This window comes from Peromyscus eremicus, chromosome 15 (genome assembly GCF_949786415.1).
Source record: "Peromyscus eremicus chromosome 15, PerEre_H2_v1, whole genome shotgun sequence".
Taxonomy (NCBI): Eukaryota; Metazoa; Chordata; class Mammalia; order Rodentia; family Cricetidae; genus Peromyscus; species Peromyscus eremicus.
The window spans coordinates 54521658-54537863 of record NC_081431.1 but is presented as its reverse complement, the minus strand read 5'-3'; the positions used below and the strand labels follow the sequence as shown (position 1 = coordinate 54537863).

At 38.7% G+C, this 16206-nt stretch overlaps 1 protein-coding gene across 1 annotated transcript; it reads left to right on the top strand.

Annotated features, from left to right (window-relative positions):
* Window positions 1–412: 412 nt before the first annotated feature.
* On the top strand, window positions 413–14793 carry Atp6v1g3 (ATPase H+ transporting V1 subunit G3). The gene is made up of 3 exons (XM_059281192.1): window positions 413–509; window positions 10317–10417; window positions 14536–14793. Exons 1-3 carry the CDS (start codon window positions 428–430, stop codon window positions 14707–14709), a joined length of 357 nt encoding a protein of 118 aa, XP_059137175.1. The 5' UTR covers window positions 413–427; the 3' UTR covers window positions 14710–14793.
* Window positions 14794–16206: the final 1413 nt, after the last annotated feature.

The following is a 16206-nucleotide window of genomic DNA, read 5'->3' as shown; positions in this document are numbered from 1 at the left end:
ACAGATAAAGGCCTAAGATAAGTATTGCAGGGACAAGGAATAGGGGGAAATGTTGCAACCTGAAAGGTAATTCAGCAACACGTCGGTATTTGGGGGTATATGATGGAAACAAGTGTACCTAACGATGTCTTACCCGTTCCTTTGTAAGTAAACCCAACAGCCCATTAGAGCTGCCTTGTACATAGAGAGTTGAAGTCAGAGGCAAAGTGAATTTTCAACTTCTTGGAGTGGCTACCTTGCTTTTCTGGATTCCTCCTTGAGCTTACCTTGGCACTTAGCTCTCTGGTCCAATCAGGCAAGCTGGGAACAAACAGCTATGTGTTCACTGTTGACAAAACAAGCTGAGTTCTGTGGCTATCCATTAGAGAATAAAAGGGCCTGTGTGTCCCAGCTTCCACAGAAGTCACCTTCCACGGAGCAAGGCACCATGACCAGCCAGTCTCAGGGGATCCAACAGCTCCTGCAGGCAGAGAAAAGGGCCAAGGACAAGCTAGAGGAAGCAAAGAAGAGTAAGTATCATCTGTGAGGGCTTGGTCAGAAACTACAGAGGGACAAAGGAGAGGACCACAGGCCTCTTTTTCGTGCATGTAAAGTGGGATGTTAGCACTTCCCTGTGAAAGCTTAAGCCGTTCTCAGGAACTAACCAGCCATCGATTCCACACTGCCACAGCAGGGATGGGCTTTTGTTAACTGGGATGTTTCTGAGAGGCCATGTGCTAAATGGACAACTCCAGGTTAATAAGGTTATGGATGTAGGCTTAAGCCTGTCTCCGCATCTCCCTTCACAAGCCCACATCTCAGTTTGCATAATACTGTGAAGAGGTTATGAGACAGGCAACTTTCAACCCAAGTCCATCACTGCACAGCAACTAGAGCAGATTACTGATGCTTTGTAAACAGTCGTTTACAGTTCCACTAATAGGGATAAAATTTCAATAGCTTGTTTTTCCTCTCTGGGTAGCTTTTACATCCTACCATTTTAAGTGTTTCTGTTTTATTCTCCTTCACTGCCTTCTTGTTTAATAATAGATCTATATGTTTGTGTATGAGTGTCTTCAATAAACTCCAGTTTTCTTCCTACTCTCATTGACATTCACAGTATGAATAAGGCATCAATAGTATTCCTATTTCATGAATGCAAAAAAATGAGGTTTTATGATTTGTCCAAGGTAATACTTTAAAAATTGAAAATAGTGTCAGCCACCATGCTCAGTATTTACTTCATTTACTCGTTCACAATGATCTTTGAAGAAAGAGAGGAAATGATGCTAAGAGGCATTTTAAAGCATGCTCAGGGTCACACAGAGAAGACATGGAACAGACCTAGGGTTGGATCAGGTCTGAGTCTGCAGCCAGCTCCTAAACAATACAGTATAGGAAGTTTATATAAGTTTTGTACAAGACTGACTTCTTGAATTCTGGTTCCCTAAGCCAAGATTTATGTTTTTTCCAGGATTCTGGCTAATATCATTTACTATGTAATTTATAACAATTTGAAGTGTCATTCTTCTTCGTCATGATTTTTCCTGCTATATCTGCAAATAGATTCACAATCTGATAGGGAGGGAACTGCTCTGTCTCTAAAATGTTGCTTATATAACTTTCTGGTTGACAAAAAGGAAGCAGGTAGACCAATGTCCATTGATCCTCTGATGTTTACAGTGACAATAAAATCCCCTTCCTTACGGTGAATTGGTTTCTGAACACTCAGCCGTGTGAGCACCAACAACAGAAGAGAAGACTCTAGTGGGGTTGACAGCTAAGGCAGGAAGGAGGAAGCTATGTGAAACCATTACTGACATCTCTACATCCTTTTCTTATGACGAAATCATGCATGCAATCACAAGATGGCATGAATGCAGTAATTTTGTAGAAAGCCAAATGGTCTAGAACCTACCAACATAAACAGTCTAGAAAATTCTAATGTCTTGTATTCAAATTTCTCCACTCACATTCAAAACATCTGGAAAATCAAAATATTATAAGATACAATAATGATGTTGTCTTTGCTTCAAGGACGGTACTGGGCACATGCCTGATATATTATTCTGTGATTCCAGTAAAGAATGCCAACTCTCTTTCTCTATTCAAAGTGTGCAAAGAAGAAATATTGCTAATTACGCAAGTTGTTTATGGGTGAGTGCCACTGAGGGCATTGTGCCTTTGAGTTCACAATGAAGCTAAACAAAAGCCCAACTTCTTTCTCTTTCCGAAGTGAATATGCTGGCTTTGGGTAGCCATTTCTCAGAAATCATATTAAAATATATATTTTATTATCTGTGCTCCAAACAGTCATTTTATTAGCTGATAGCTTCATGTGTAGATGTATGTACACACATTTATTTTATATACTATGTCTTAGCTCATGAATATCTGAGCCAACAATCATCTAACAGTTAATAACAATCAACTAATCAGCCTCTAATAGTATATAGATCGAGTTTTAAAATATTTTGAAAAACATGTTGCCTCCCAGCACCGGTGAGCTAAGATCTGCAGAGCCTGTCAGTGGGTCCTCTTGTGTCACGAAGAGGCCTGGGGACAGGTCGCACGGAACATGGCTGTTTCCCTCTTACTGTCAGCAGGTGGCGGTTTCATGACAGCAGCACCCGTCTTACTCAGTTTTTAAGGGATCTGTGGCAAAGAGAAATTCATTCCACTTTATACACTTGGTGTGTTGACCCTCCTCTTATGTTCCAGTAGTTTTTATTTCATTCATTCGGTTGTGGCACTCACTAGTTCTAAGCCCTGTTGATGTCGCCACACGAGTACACCTCCGTTCTTCCTTCCTGAAGAATACCTGTTCAAATGAGACAGAGGAACGACAGGGGCACATATAGTCACCATTTTAACAAATACATCTACTTTATTTTCCATAGGAAAAAAAAATGTTCATCTGAAAATGTGATATATGGGAAGTTTAGAGATTGGGAGTAAGGGTTATAATAGATCACCTTCTCTTTCTTAAATCCATCTATTTGAAAGTTAGAATTTCAGGCGGTTGCTTCAGTGGGGTGGGTGAGTATACATTTACAAGAGAGGGAAACAGAGACATGAAAGGGAGGGAAGAGAGTTAAAAAAAAAAAGAGATGTAGGCCTCCTACAGAAAAAAAAGAATTAGCATAGTTTGCTGTTTTAGGAAAATCCAAGAGCAAAGAGGTGGTGGTATGTATATGTCAATGCTAGAAAAATATTCATCTAGTTCATTAAGGAGGGCTTCCTGAGATCCCAGTAAAGCTGTTACATAATAGAATGTGTACACACTTGGAGGGATATGGATAAGGGACTGTAGAAATAGTGCACCAGGAGGAATTCTCCCAAAGTTGGTGAGGCCTGTAGCAACCAGCTCTCAAGATCCTCCCTGGTGACCTACAGAGATGGTTTGAGGAGAGTAGGCAGGGCTGCAGACCAGGTGGGAAAGCCTGGTTATGAGACAACAGAGAAGAAAATCCATCTACTCAAGTGAAATATCTGTGTTTCTTCATACAAATTATTTTGCATCTCTGAACTTCAGTCATTAAAAAATAGACTTCACATGGCTATATTGGTCTCTACAATCTAAAATGTGACTAGTAATCAAGATATTTGAAGAAGAAAACTGTGTGTATATGACTGTAAACTGAATATATAGAATTATTTTGTTTATAATATCCATTCTTGACGTATATTGCTGTAAGTATAAATAATAGAAAAATTGTATAGAGTAGAGAGAAGCAGTCTGATCATTCTTGTTTCGTCCTGCTGCCAGGTCTGGGTCTCCAGATCCTATGCAGGGAAACCTTGACAGAGAAAGCTTAAACTTATTGTATGGCTCTCACACATATTCTTACCTGCTAAGCAGCCGTGGTGCTTATAAAGGGACAACAGGCTTACTGTACTTTGTCATACTTGGAGTCAGCATTCTTTCTGTGTGTTGTTCATTAACCAAAACAGAAGCAATATGTTGTTCCAAGACAAGCTACATTTTTACAAGGGAACATCATAGACCAGCTCTGGAGATCCAGATCTGGCATTGAGCTGAGGCTTTGCTCAGAATTAAATTAGAAATCCAAGGTATCAGCACCAACAGGAGGGCAGGAGACTTGTCCTTCTCTGAAATACATGGTGGTTTTGTGAGGTGTGCTCTCTTGCAAATGAGAATACTCCAGAGCTCCACGTGAGAGTTGCTCATTTGAAAGGTCCTCATGTGTGAAGTTCAACATCATACAAAGAGCCTGTATTTTTAAACCATCTTATAACATGTGCCACGACCTTTCATACACACTTCAGTTATCTTCTTTTCAAGCTGTAGAGAGAGAATAGTTGATGTGCTCCATTAAAAGGTATAAACTGCATCATAGGATGTACACCAAAAGCTATAATAAGCACATAAATGTTTGCATCTGGATATGAGAAAAACTAAACAAACAAGAATTTGGAGACTTCTCTGGAGCTACAGATGATTAGAATGAGTAAAGGAACACCCTCTGGCTCTCTACACACTCAGTCCTCTCTGCCTAGAGCTGTCCTGCCTGCTACAAATCCAGCTTCTGCTTCTTAATGTCTGCATGGCCTCAGCAGGTCACCCCCTCACCTGACTGTGCCCACTTCCTCCATCTCAGAATAGTTCTGTGAACAATATCACCTCATAATGTGGTCTTGAGTAACTGAGCTAAGACAAAGGGTTTGATACTTCATTCTGTATACCAAGAGCCCAGGCAATCTCATCTACTCATAGTCCTCCAAAGAATAAACAGCAGAATTGCCTTTCAAGTGCTGATGTTCTGTCCTCTGAATCTACAATTGAATCATTTTGATGCAAAATTTACTTAAGAAACATCTCTGCTTCCTATTTAACTAACATCAGCTCACACAGCCTTGTTTTTGTGGGTGTTATCACCTGACAGTTCTTGTAAGGCAGCAATTCACCCATTTGTTTCCAAATCTGAAGATAATCAGGTTATTTGAACAAGCTCCTTTATTTAATAAAAGCTTAACTCTACAACTAGATGTTTTGCTTCATGAGTACATGACTTTTAATAAACTAATAAAATAAAAGCCTTGTATAAAATTTCATGGCCATGTCTTATATACTTTGCAGGCCTGTAAATATGTCCTCTTTCTTTATAATCTACCGACTAACAGTATTTCTTGAGTATACTGTGTTTTCACATCTTTGAGAAGGTCATATAAAAACTACAGAACATTTTTGTCTAGTAACAGCATTTGGTTATATTTAATCCAAGATTTACACAGTTTTCTTATAATTTTGATAAGAAAAATGTAACGGAAAGAAAAGTACATTAAACATCAAGGAACACAGAGGTCAAGGGAAAGAATCAGATGTAGGCTTGGTAGCAATCATGGTCACCAGAGATGGCATTGCTGTTTGTTTTGTTTTGTTTTTCTTCCTGATGACTTGTTTATTTTTCCATTACTTTTTAAAAATTGAGAAAAATAATAGCATTCAAGAAGGGTTTATCATCATATTAACAAGGCCCCCAAACCAAGAATGTTTTTCTAGGTAGAATAGGTCTTCCTTAACACACAATACTTCCTACCTCAGGACCTTGTGCTTGGTGTCCCTTATACCTGAGTGAGGTTTTCCCTTCAGGTCACTACAGGGCCATTTGTCTTATTCCTATGCTCACTTGCCATTTCATTCAAGAAACCTCACCTATATTAACCACAACCTGTCACATCTTATCTCTACCCTTAGACTCCTTTATTCTTCATGTGCTCAATATCCCTGTCATATTATGTACATATTGTCTACTATCTGTTTCCTGGATTACATTCAGAATACAGACTGACAGCAAGGTTTGTGATGGTGCAGTGCTATATCCAAAGATCTAATATGTGACACACACTAGATATTCAGCAATACTAATTGACTAGGTGTCTCACTTCAGTTCTCTGTAGCATGTACACTGCTAGTCATGTCTTCTCTCTTTTGGTTTTCCTTACTTCTCTACCATATGCCTTTTTCTTTGAAGATTGGGTGTTGGCATTTACCCACCTTAAAATCACAGCCCTCTTTACATTCTGTATACTCTCCTTTGATTTCTCCCCAAACACCATCGCCACAATTAGCACTTACAAAGACCTGTATGACTGACATGCAAATCTTCTTCCCTTCCAATCCATCCTCCTGAATTGCAGACCTAGTTGTCCAACTGTATTCTGATTATCAGCCCTTGGATATTCTCAGGGGAGCCTTCAGGAGTCTCTAGTGACATACCAGGGCCTGTCTTCATATCAGTGTGTCTTACCTAAAAGTATTCAGAATCATTAAACAACTACTTGTTGCTTAGCACTTCCTTAATATCCTTTGCTAATCTTCAGGATGACTCTAGTTAATAGATAGTTACTCCTGTCTGGATGAGAACAGAGACTCAGAAATCTTAAGTAACTAGCTCATGGTTTTTGTCTTCTATGTGATATCTACTATGTAATTCTGATTCCCTTCTAAGCTAATAAAAAGAAAGCCCATTTTCCCTTTACAGAAAATAGCAGTCCAAGCAACAGAGAGTCTTTCTTTGTTTCTTCAGGCCTTATTTGGATCTTAGGACACACAGTTCCTTGGCCTGCCCTAGGCATGAAGCTAAGGAGTCTGCATTTTAAGCATTGCCTTCCATCTCCTACACAAAACCGCTTGTAGCTTGCCCCAGATAATTTTTTTTAAAAATCTTTCCCCACACATTGGAACATCACTTCAATTACCTCCACCTCCCTTTTCTTTTCCAGAGAAAAAAAATTACAGAATACCTCTAAGTGATGACTGGTTAAATGTAGAACAGGTTTGTCTGCCTAACAGGCCATACATGTGAAATCGACTGACTTTATTAAGGTGAAGTTAATTACAATGTCTGTCAAACTGGCTTAGAACAGACCTTTTGTCCTTTTTCAAATCCCAGATTGCCCTGTCCATCCTTACAACTGTCTGGGCTCCCTCCATGTTTCTTCTGAAGCTCCCCCCAATAGTCTTTTTGGAGTCCATGACAAAGCTGTCTGTTTAGAACCCTGGCTTATAATGTTAGCATAAAGACAGAAGATGATGGTTCGAGGTTGAAGAGAAGCCCGTATGTTCCATAAGTTTAAGGGTCGAAGTTTCTCTCTATAAATGTGATTTTCAGTGATTGCAGAGTATATAGAAGCACTATTTTATGCATCATTGCTTTCCTAGGAGCTTGTATATTCTTTAAGATTTTGTGTGTTTGATAATGCTCTTCTTGGAAGCTAGGCCAGGATGTATATAGTATTTCCAAACTATGTTGAATTAATAGCACCTTTCCCATGGCAAGGACTAAATGTGATAGGCACTTGGGCACTCTCTGTGTCCAGCTTTATGCTCAAGAATCAACAAACAAATAATGAGAGACTAAAGGAAACCCATCCCTTCTGGAACCACTCTACAGCACCCTTCTCAACATTATTTAAAGTCATGATGCATACAATGAATACATATTCTGAATCAAAAACAGAACTCTTGGCCTTATAAGTCTGTGTATCCTCATAAGTACTATGGGTGCATAAATTCAACTGCTATACAAAAATTCAGGTTGTTCCATATAATCACCTCTATGTTTGATACAGAACATATTGGGCATAAAAAAAAATGAACTTCTTTTGGTTCATAGTAACTGTGTTTTAATACTTAAGAAATAGGTATACTTTCGAATTTTGGCACTTTTCCCATACACAGAGAGAAGCAAGCTAGAGGTTAATATGAGTGGATTTGATGAATGCATTTCACTTCACCTCTAACTAAACCATCGGCTTTAGGCTTCCACTTCTTCCACTGGGTTAAATCAGGTGTAGCATGTGCAGGCTCTCACACAGCGGCAGCTGCTGAGTCTATCCAGAAAATTGCTGCGCCAGCAGTGATTTCCCGTGGCTCTCCTCTGTAATTGAATGAGAACCAGCAGGTGACCGGTGCCATGACAGGGGAATCACAGACAGGCTCAGCCTGTCACTGTGTGGTGGAACCTCTTAGGGCAGTGCTGGATTCTGCTCAGGGGTAGGGCACACCGAGCTTTTCCTTTTATTGCCTTTTTGAAAAATGTACTGGAGTCTTAATTTTGAGACCAGTCATTGTACATACTATGGGATTAAGATGGGGAGAAGGGATGTTTTGCCCCATTCATTTTGTAAGGTAATTATGTGTACAAGTCATTATCACTAAGAAAATACTAAGATATTTTGTATTTTTATCCTGATGTTAATGACAAGATGTGACAAGAGAATCTCCGTGAATAGGGTGTGTTTATTGCCATGAAATAGGTAGAGCCATAATGTCCTGAAGCATTCAGAGTATATACTTGACAGTAAGCATTAAGGAAGTAGGTAGAAGAGAAGCCTTACTGTTAGTGTTTCCATAAGCCTCAAAGCATCACCATAATACTAGTTTCCATCTGACTCTGTATTTAAAGTAAGTGTAAACAAGGCTGCTAATTATCTATTCTGAACAAGTGTTGCCTAGTTCCATCCAAGTGAATCTGTCTTTATTCTAAACACATTTTCAGTGACTACTAAAACAACTCGTGCCTAGCCAGGAGAGAAATTTAGAAGCAATCTGCACCTGGCACAAATTCTACAAAGTTGCAGGCGACAAATAAATGTTTATATTAAGACCGTTTCTTCTTGTTGTTCCAGTGAGGTGGCTCAAGAGTTTAGCCCTTACCTGGAAGGGCTAAATTTGAGTTTAATCCCACACAAAGGTGTAAGGAAAGAACCCATTCTGCAGAGTGAGTTTTCTTCTGATGGCCATACACATCTTGGCATGAGCACACACACTCTCATATCCACCCACATAGATGTACACACAATAATAATAATAATAATAATAATAATAATAATAATAATAATAAATAGTAATAAATACAATTAAAAATGTTATAAATCCCTTCTGGCTACTTAATAAGGATTACTTATCTAGTTCAAACTGTGTATGGTATTACAGTTAACAAAATTTGTAACCTAAGCTTGAGACATGATCAGACAATAAACTATGTCAAATAAGCAAAGAATATGGTATCTTAAATGACATTGAGAGGCAGTAGATTCCAAGAGAGAAAAAAAATAAAGTTCAGGGTCCCTTTAAAGTTTTAATGCTATGGAGCATTCATGCCTATCCCCTAGAAAATGGAGGCCGGTGGGGACACAGCAGCCATTATGATCAGCCTGTTGTCAAAAGAATGCACCTCATGTGCGTGACTAATGATGCCTACTGTTGTGTTTGCTTAAGACTTTCATCTTACCTTGTCTTGTGGCTTAAGGCTTACACCTTCGCTCTTAATAAAAACAAAGGGGGTACTTAGCTAAATCTCCCAACCATTAAAAACAAATGGTTTTACAACCTCTTTCAAGTCTCCCTCAGAGAAAGCTACTATAAGAAAAACTACTTTGATGTGTTGTGGGGCTTAATCAGACATTCTAGAGTAGCAAATGGGAAGAAAAAAATCCCAATAAAATGCCTTAAAAATTGAAAGTCATTTGACAGAGTCTGAGCTGCAGTCTGCAGTGATTTTGGAGGCCTGCCAGCGCTAAATAGGATCCAGTTGGTGTGGACTGAAGGATGCCTGGCAACCAGTCAGGACAGAAAAATCTGACCAAATAATGTCTTTTCTGAGTAAGTGACAGCTAAAAGCTGTTCTCTGGCTGTTACTGCTGTGAGTATATGGGTAGATAACTTATTTTAACATATAAGTGTGAAAGAAAGTTGTTACTCCATGCTCTAAAGGACCCAACTGAAGAAAAAAGAAAAAATTGAATATTATTTTAATGATGTTTGACATAGTAGAAACATATATGTGTGTGTGTGTGTGTGTGTGTGTGTGTGTGTGTGTGTGTGTGTATGTGTATATGTGAGTTGGGATTCATCAATGTACTTTAAAAGAAAAGTCATTTGCTGGAACTTGTATTCTTTAGAGGATAAATGAGCTACCTTTAATGGCTGAGCTAGCTCTTTGGCCCAAATATACATTTGAATTATTATTTTTAAAATATGTTAATGTGTGCGCCTGTGCACAAGATGTGCGCTCTCTCAGAGTTGCAGGCAGTTATGAGCCCTAGAAATGGGAGCTGGGAGATTCTCTACAAGAGCAGTGCCAGTTCTTAACTGAATACTACAGGTGGGGTGGTACACACCTTTAATCCTTACACTCAGGTGGCAGAGGTAGACAGGTCTCTGTGAGTTTGGGGCCAGCCTGGTCTACAAAGCAAGTCCCAGGCCAGCTAGGGCTATATAGTGAGACCCTGTATCAGAAGAAAAAAAAAAAAACCTTTCAATCATTTACACTGCTATAAGGAGTAAAAAGAAATCTGTTGTTTCTCAGGAAAAGGCAAGCGACTGAAGCAAGCTAAGGAAGAAGCTGTGGCCGAGACTGACCAGTACCGGATGCAGAGGGAGAAGGAGTTCCATCTGAAGCAATCCAAGGTGAGGGAGATGCCGGTGCTGACTTCCAGGTGCTCGGATGAGGTGGTCCTGTGGGTAAGGACTGAGGCAGAATGCTAGAACCATCTGCTGGGCTTCAGCAGACACAGTCTGGCCAAGGCTGGACATCCAACCAAGTCTTGAACGAGTTACTAATTTCACTTTCATATAAAAAGACTGCTCAGTTGCTGTCTGATGTATAGTGGGGATTCACATTCACATCATCAGATAGACAACTGAAAGGATTGGTTGAAGTATTCTTACCACAGAAATATGTGTTTTGTGGATTGATGGTTAATAACAGAGTGGGGACTGATAGGCTAAGATGCAGAATTGAATTGGTTAGACCAACTCTCTTTTAGCAGATGCATGTAGATACCCATCTCCGCTCCCTAGTGCCACACACACATGTAATCCCAGACTCAAGAGGTGGAGGAGGACCAGAGCTCAAGGCATCCCGACCCTGCTTCAAAAGCTAAGAAACAAAGAAATCCCCTGGGATTTCCTTATGATTCCTTGGCAAGTGGATACATTAATTCAGTGAATTTTTCATTTAAATACAAAAAAAAGTCTGGCTTTTTTATACCATTTTTTAAGCGTATGAAGTGTGTAGTAAAAGGGAGGTGAGTGATGGGGCTGGAGAGAGGCTCAGGATTCAAGAGCCTCCCTGCCCTTCCAAAGGACCTGGGTTCAATTCCCAGCACCTATATCTGGCGGCTCAAACAACCTGCAGCTTCAGCTCCAGGAGATCCAACACTTTCTTCTGGTCTCTGCATGTACATACACATACACATATAAAAATAACAAAATAAATAATAAATACAAAATAAGAGCATGATGTTTTCAGAAAGGATACCATGTCATGTTGCAAATAGGTCTGAAAGAAAGTATTAACCTCTATATAGCAATGCTAAGTTCATATAATATATTTTGCCCCATTAAAATATGACTATAATACTATTCAAAAGCCTGCCATTATAAAAAAGTACAAGAGTTTAGACATTCATTTACAACTCTTTTTAGTGGGAAATACATGAAGAACTCATGGAGATTCAAAAATTGGACCCAATTGTAAAAATTAAAAAAAAAAAAAAAAAAAACTTTTCTCAGTAAGTTCTTTGATCAAAATAATTTTCCTTGTTAGGCTAAGACTATAGCTCAGTGGTAGCATGCTTGCCAAGCAGATGTTAGGCCCTGAGTTCAATTCTCAACACACACACACACACACAATCTTAGCATAGAGTAGATCAGTCAGAAATATGAATTCTTCCTATCAGTATTTAGAAACCCAAATTCTAAACTCTCTCTTATCTACACATGTGAGTACAGCCCTCATGATTGGTTCTTACATTTCCTGCATATTTTTAAACTTTTCTGTTCTATTTGTACCAACACTTCTCTTCCTAAGGAGACAAAGTATCCCCATCCATGGGGATTCATACTGTTCTCGGGCTTCCATCCCTCTTCCATCCAGACAGTCTCATCTTCCTTTATTCATGCTCAACGTTAGCCTCTTTTCCTGACCACCTTGTCTGAAATGACCTCTTCTAAAAGTAAAGGAAAATAATGTTGTTTTTGATTTTTTTCCATAGCTTTTATCACTATTTAACGTATTGTACATTTGCATTTATTGTGTTCATCCATCATTCTTTCTAGACCATATGTCTAGAAATTGTGGATTCTTTGTTGTGTTCTCTGTTATTTCCCTAGATTTCCTATTACTGCTCCATGGTAGACGTCCAATAGACCCTTGTTGAACTAACAAATCAGTAAGTGTTTCTCTGTGTCTTTATCCTGGCTAACAAAGCCTGACATGAGAATGGCATACTAGAACAGAGAGGACAGCCATCACCAAAAACAGTCAGCTTTCACTATCTTCTGTAGGTGCTTCTGAAATGACCACTGCATTTTATTTTTAAGCGAAAACAAAACTGACCATAGTTTTAGAAAGTGCTTGGTTTAAAGCTCATGAAATCTTTTTTTCCTGGGAAGGATGCAATCAGATTGTAAATCTGACTGGAGATGTGCTCTCTGCTTTGGACAGTAATTAAACCTCCTCATCACTCTAGAATGGGCTCCCATGCCAATGTTACAGTTAAGCGGTCAAAGGTGCGCATATGAAAGTCCAGAACCTGTGCTGCATCAAGCATAGTATAAAACCATTGTTGCAGTTTGTCCCTGGCATGGTCCCCTTCTTGATGTCAGCACCTTGTTCTGTCCCTTCGCCTGGAATATTTAAATTATAAAGGAAAGTGACAAGTGTTGGAAGCTCTTAACATCAGCATCAATACGAGGCTATAAGGCTACAGAAAGGGTCTCAAAAAGGTTTGAAAATGGGCACAGAGAAGTTAAGTAACAACACTCTGAGCCTACATGTATCAAGGCATGCTATGGAGTGATGGACTTCCAAATTATAAAACCCCCCAAGTGTTCAGGCTTTGGATAATGTCAACTACAAAACACAAGAACTGAGTTATTTGTAATACCTAGGGAGCCTCTCACTTCAGTAATATGTGCTGAGCATAGGCAATAGTATAACAAGTTTTTGCCTTTCAATTTTTTTACCATATAAGACTTTTAACTGAATCTTTGTTTCATTTTTGTAGAAACCCACTTATGACACTGGGTTTAGAATTTTCAAAATGCATTTTGTGGAATTATTTTGTTAAGTAGTTCTCAACTATTTTTAAACATGGAATCGGCTCTATGCACATCTGTAGGTTACATCTACTTCGTACACAATCAGTTATCATAATCCCTTTTACTTAAGGTTATTTTTCCTCTCAGCGACTGTAGCTTTGCAGAATCACATTCTTTGATTTGTTCTCCTGGTGCCTGGAATATAAACAGAAAAGAACTTAGACCCAACAGCTAGGATTGTGTTTCGTTTCAAGGTTAAGAATCAGAAAGTTTCTCGTTTCTAGAGTTAAATTAACCTAACAACTCTGCAACAGAAGACAGTCACTGCTGCATACCTGGGGTTGTAGTGAGTGCATAGCTACTAAAACAGAAAGGAAACGGAAACCCTCAGTAGTCTTGACTTAACAGAACCATGTTTAAGAAAGGTCAAGTTGGGATGGTAGCTCAGTTGGTAGAGTGTTTGCATCATGTGCATGAAGTCCTGGGTTCAATCCGCAGAACCCATAGATGGGGCATAGTGGCACAAATGCTCTAATCCCAGCACTAAAGAGGTAGAAGCAAGAGTGTGAAGAGTTCAAGGTCATTATCAGCTACATGGTGAGTTTGAGGCAGCTATGGGCTACATGAGATCCATTCTGAAAAAGAAGAGGAGAAAGAGAAGGATGAGAGTCTGAGTTTGGAGACAGATGAATTCCGAGCAAACTTAACTTTTAGTAAAGGAGAACTCTCCAGTGTTTCACTGCAGCACTTCTTTAAATTGATACCTTTCCTTGTTACATTATATTTTAAACCAAAAATTGACTTGATGAAGATGATAATAGGATGGGAAAAAATGAAAAATAAAAGGAAGCACTGCTAAATAAAGAACAATTGGAAAGATTTGACTGTGTCCAAAATTTAAAAGCAACTAAATGAACAAGCATATTTCAATCTGAAAGAAACCAGTTGAAGTGAAAACTTTCAATATTATACCTGGTGTCCTACATCTTTTATAGATATCTCCATGAGAATTACCTCAGACAACATATTTTGTCTACATCTTCCTTAAAATTACATGTTTTGCTCTGTAAAATCAGGGAAACATGAGCTTAATGCTGTCTTTCCGGAATTGGAATTCAGAAAGTAAACAAAAGGAAATTTGAGAATAGAATGGAAATTATTGCAAATGCTTTAAATGTGATATAAAAAGCATGTGGAAGGCCTAAGAATTAGAAACCTGAGTGAAGTCTATGGAACGAGCCCACTGAGTTTTTAGGGATGTTCATAATTCACAACCAGGGTTTTCATAATCCCGTCTCTTCCAAGAAGAAAGCATAAAGCATTCTAACACCCGCCCACGCGCGCACACCCACACACCCACCCCCCATACCCCCCCCCACACTCACACCATAGAACAACCATCAAAACTATGATGAAGTTTATAAAACAATTCAATTTGACCTGGCATACATTCAAATAAATTTCATCTTTTGCTTTCACAGATGATGGGCTCTCAAAGCCACCTCTCAGATGAAATAGAAGAGCAAACACTAGAGAAGATAAAAGAATTGCACAGAAGCTACAACAAATGTATGGAAAGTGTGATCAAGCAGCTGCTAAGCATGGTGTGTGACATGAAAGCAGAAGTCCATGTGAACTACAGAGCCACCAACTGAATGCTCCTCGTACTTCCAAGGGGACAGAGTGGGGGATGAGTTCTGTTAATATTAAGGGATTGAAATTGTACATCTGAAGTTTATTGGATACCTACAAACTTTCATGTCACGTATTTCACGTACGGCACTGAATTAAAAAATAAATAACACTGTATCATCTCTCCTGGAAATAAGTATGACTGGCATTTAATTTGAAGTAAGTTAAGAAAGGGAGGAACTTGATTTCTGACACTTGAACAGAAAACTATCACCAGAGCCTTCTTAAGGTATATTTTCACACCTCTTTTTGTTGGCTTAGAAGATGCTCTGTTAGATATAATTTCTATATAATGATTTTAAGAAGGAGAACATGATTATGATCCTTATATACATCTAAAGTGAATATGCCAAGACTTTAATTAACCAGTCAATGAGAAAAATCATAGGATTTCATTGTTAGTTCAAAAAGCATTTCTAAAATCTTTGTAAGAACAGAGATAGAGAGAAATAATGTTACAGGTCACCTTAGAAGAAATGAATCCCATCCCTGTTATATTTACCTAACTGCAAGCAACATAATGGTATTCTCTCTTAAATACATATTTTTAAGAAAGAAAAAGTGATAATATAACAGTGAAGATACTTGGATAAATTTTGTAGTTTGTAAAGAGGTGAACCTCCAACATAATGAATTAGTATACCCTTATCTTGGTCTTTGTATTAAATGAGCTAAATTCCTGAGAGCTGGGCACTTTGCTGTTCAATGTATAAATTCCCTTAGTCCTAGTGCAGAGAAAGTGTCAGTTCCCTTCTCATACTGGCCATGAGAGTCTCTGAACTTTACCTAGTTGCCTGGGAAACAGTGGCAGCCCAGGCTTCACCCTGAAAGTATGATACCTGTGTCTGTCCTTTTCACTTATTGCAAAGCTGCATCCCAGGAAGGTTTAAATATGCACCTTTGAGGATATTGGACACTAGCAGTACTGAAGTTGTTTTTTGTTTGTTTTTAGAAACAAGTCCCACTATGTAGTTCTGTCTGTACTGGAACTCACTTTGTAAACCTGGCTTCAAACTCAGAGATTTGCCTGCCTCTGCCTCCCGGGTGCTGGGGTTAAGTCATGTGCCATTACACCTTGTACTAGTAGTTGATTTTCAAATACCATATGTGACAAATTTTAATTCCAGTGAGATCAGAAGTTGATAGACATCATTATCATTTTTACACATTTTAGAATCTCAGAAATAGTCAACTTTATATTCAAGTTTGATGAGCAGGAGAAAATAGAAATTCTATTGGGCTCCTTAGTTTTCCAATTTTATGAATAAGAAAAACCAATCAGATTAGTTTCTGGGCTTTATGTGATAGATTTCTCCATTATAAGAAAAACAGTGTATTTCTTACTAAACAGAAAAGTCCAAAACCTTCCAAAGAAGCCTGTCTCTAATGTGTATGTTTTACTTTAAGGGGAACAGACATCTAGTGGAGCTGTCTCCATTGTCTCCCTGTTGAGGAATTTC

What these genes read in the sequence shown, in the direction of transcription:
- Atp6v1g3 (XM_059281192.1), top strand. Translation starts at nt 428, where the DNA reads ATGACCAGCCAGTCTCAGGGGATCCAACAGCTCCTGCAGGCAGAGAAA. An exon ending in GCTAGAGGAAGCAAAGAAGA is followed by an intron (nt 510 to 10,316) that starts GTAAGTATCATC and finishes GTTGTTTCTCAG; the next exon opens with GAAAAGGCAAGCGACTGAAG. An exon ending in TCCATCTGAAGCAATCCAAG is followed by an intron (nt 10,418 to 14,535) that starts GTGAGGGAGATG and finishes TTGCTTTCACAG; the next exon opens with ATGATGGGCTCTCAAAGCCA.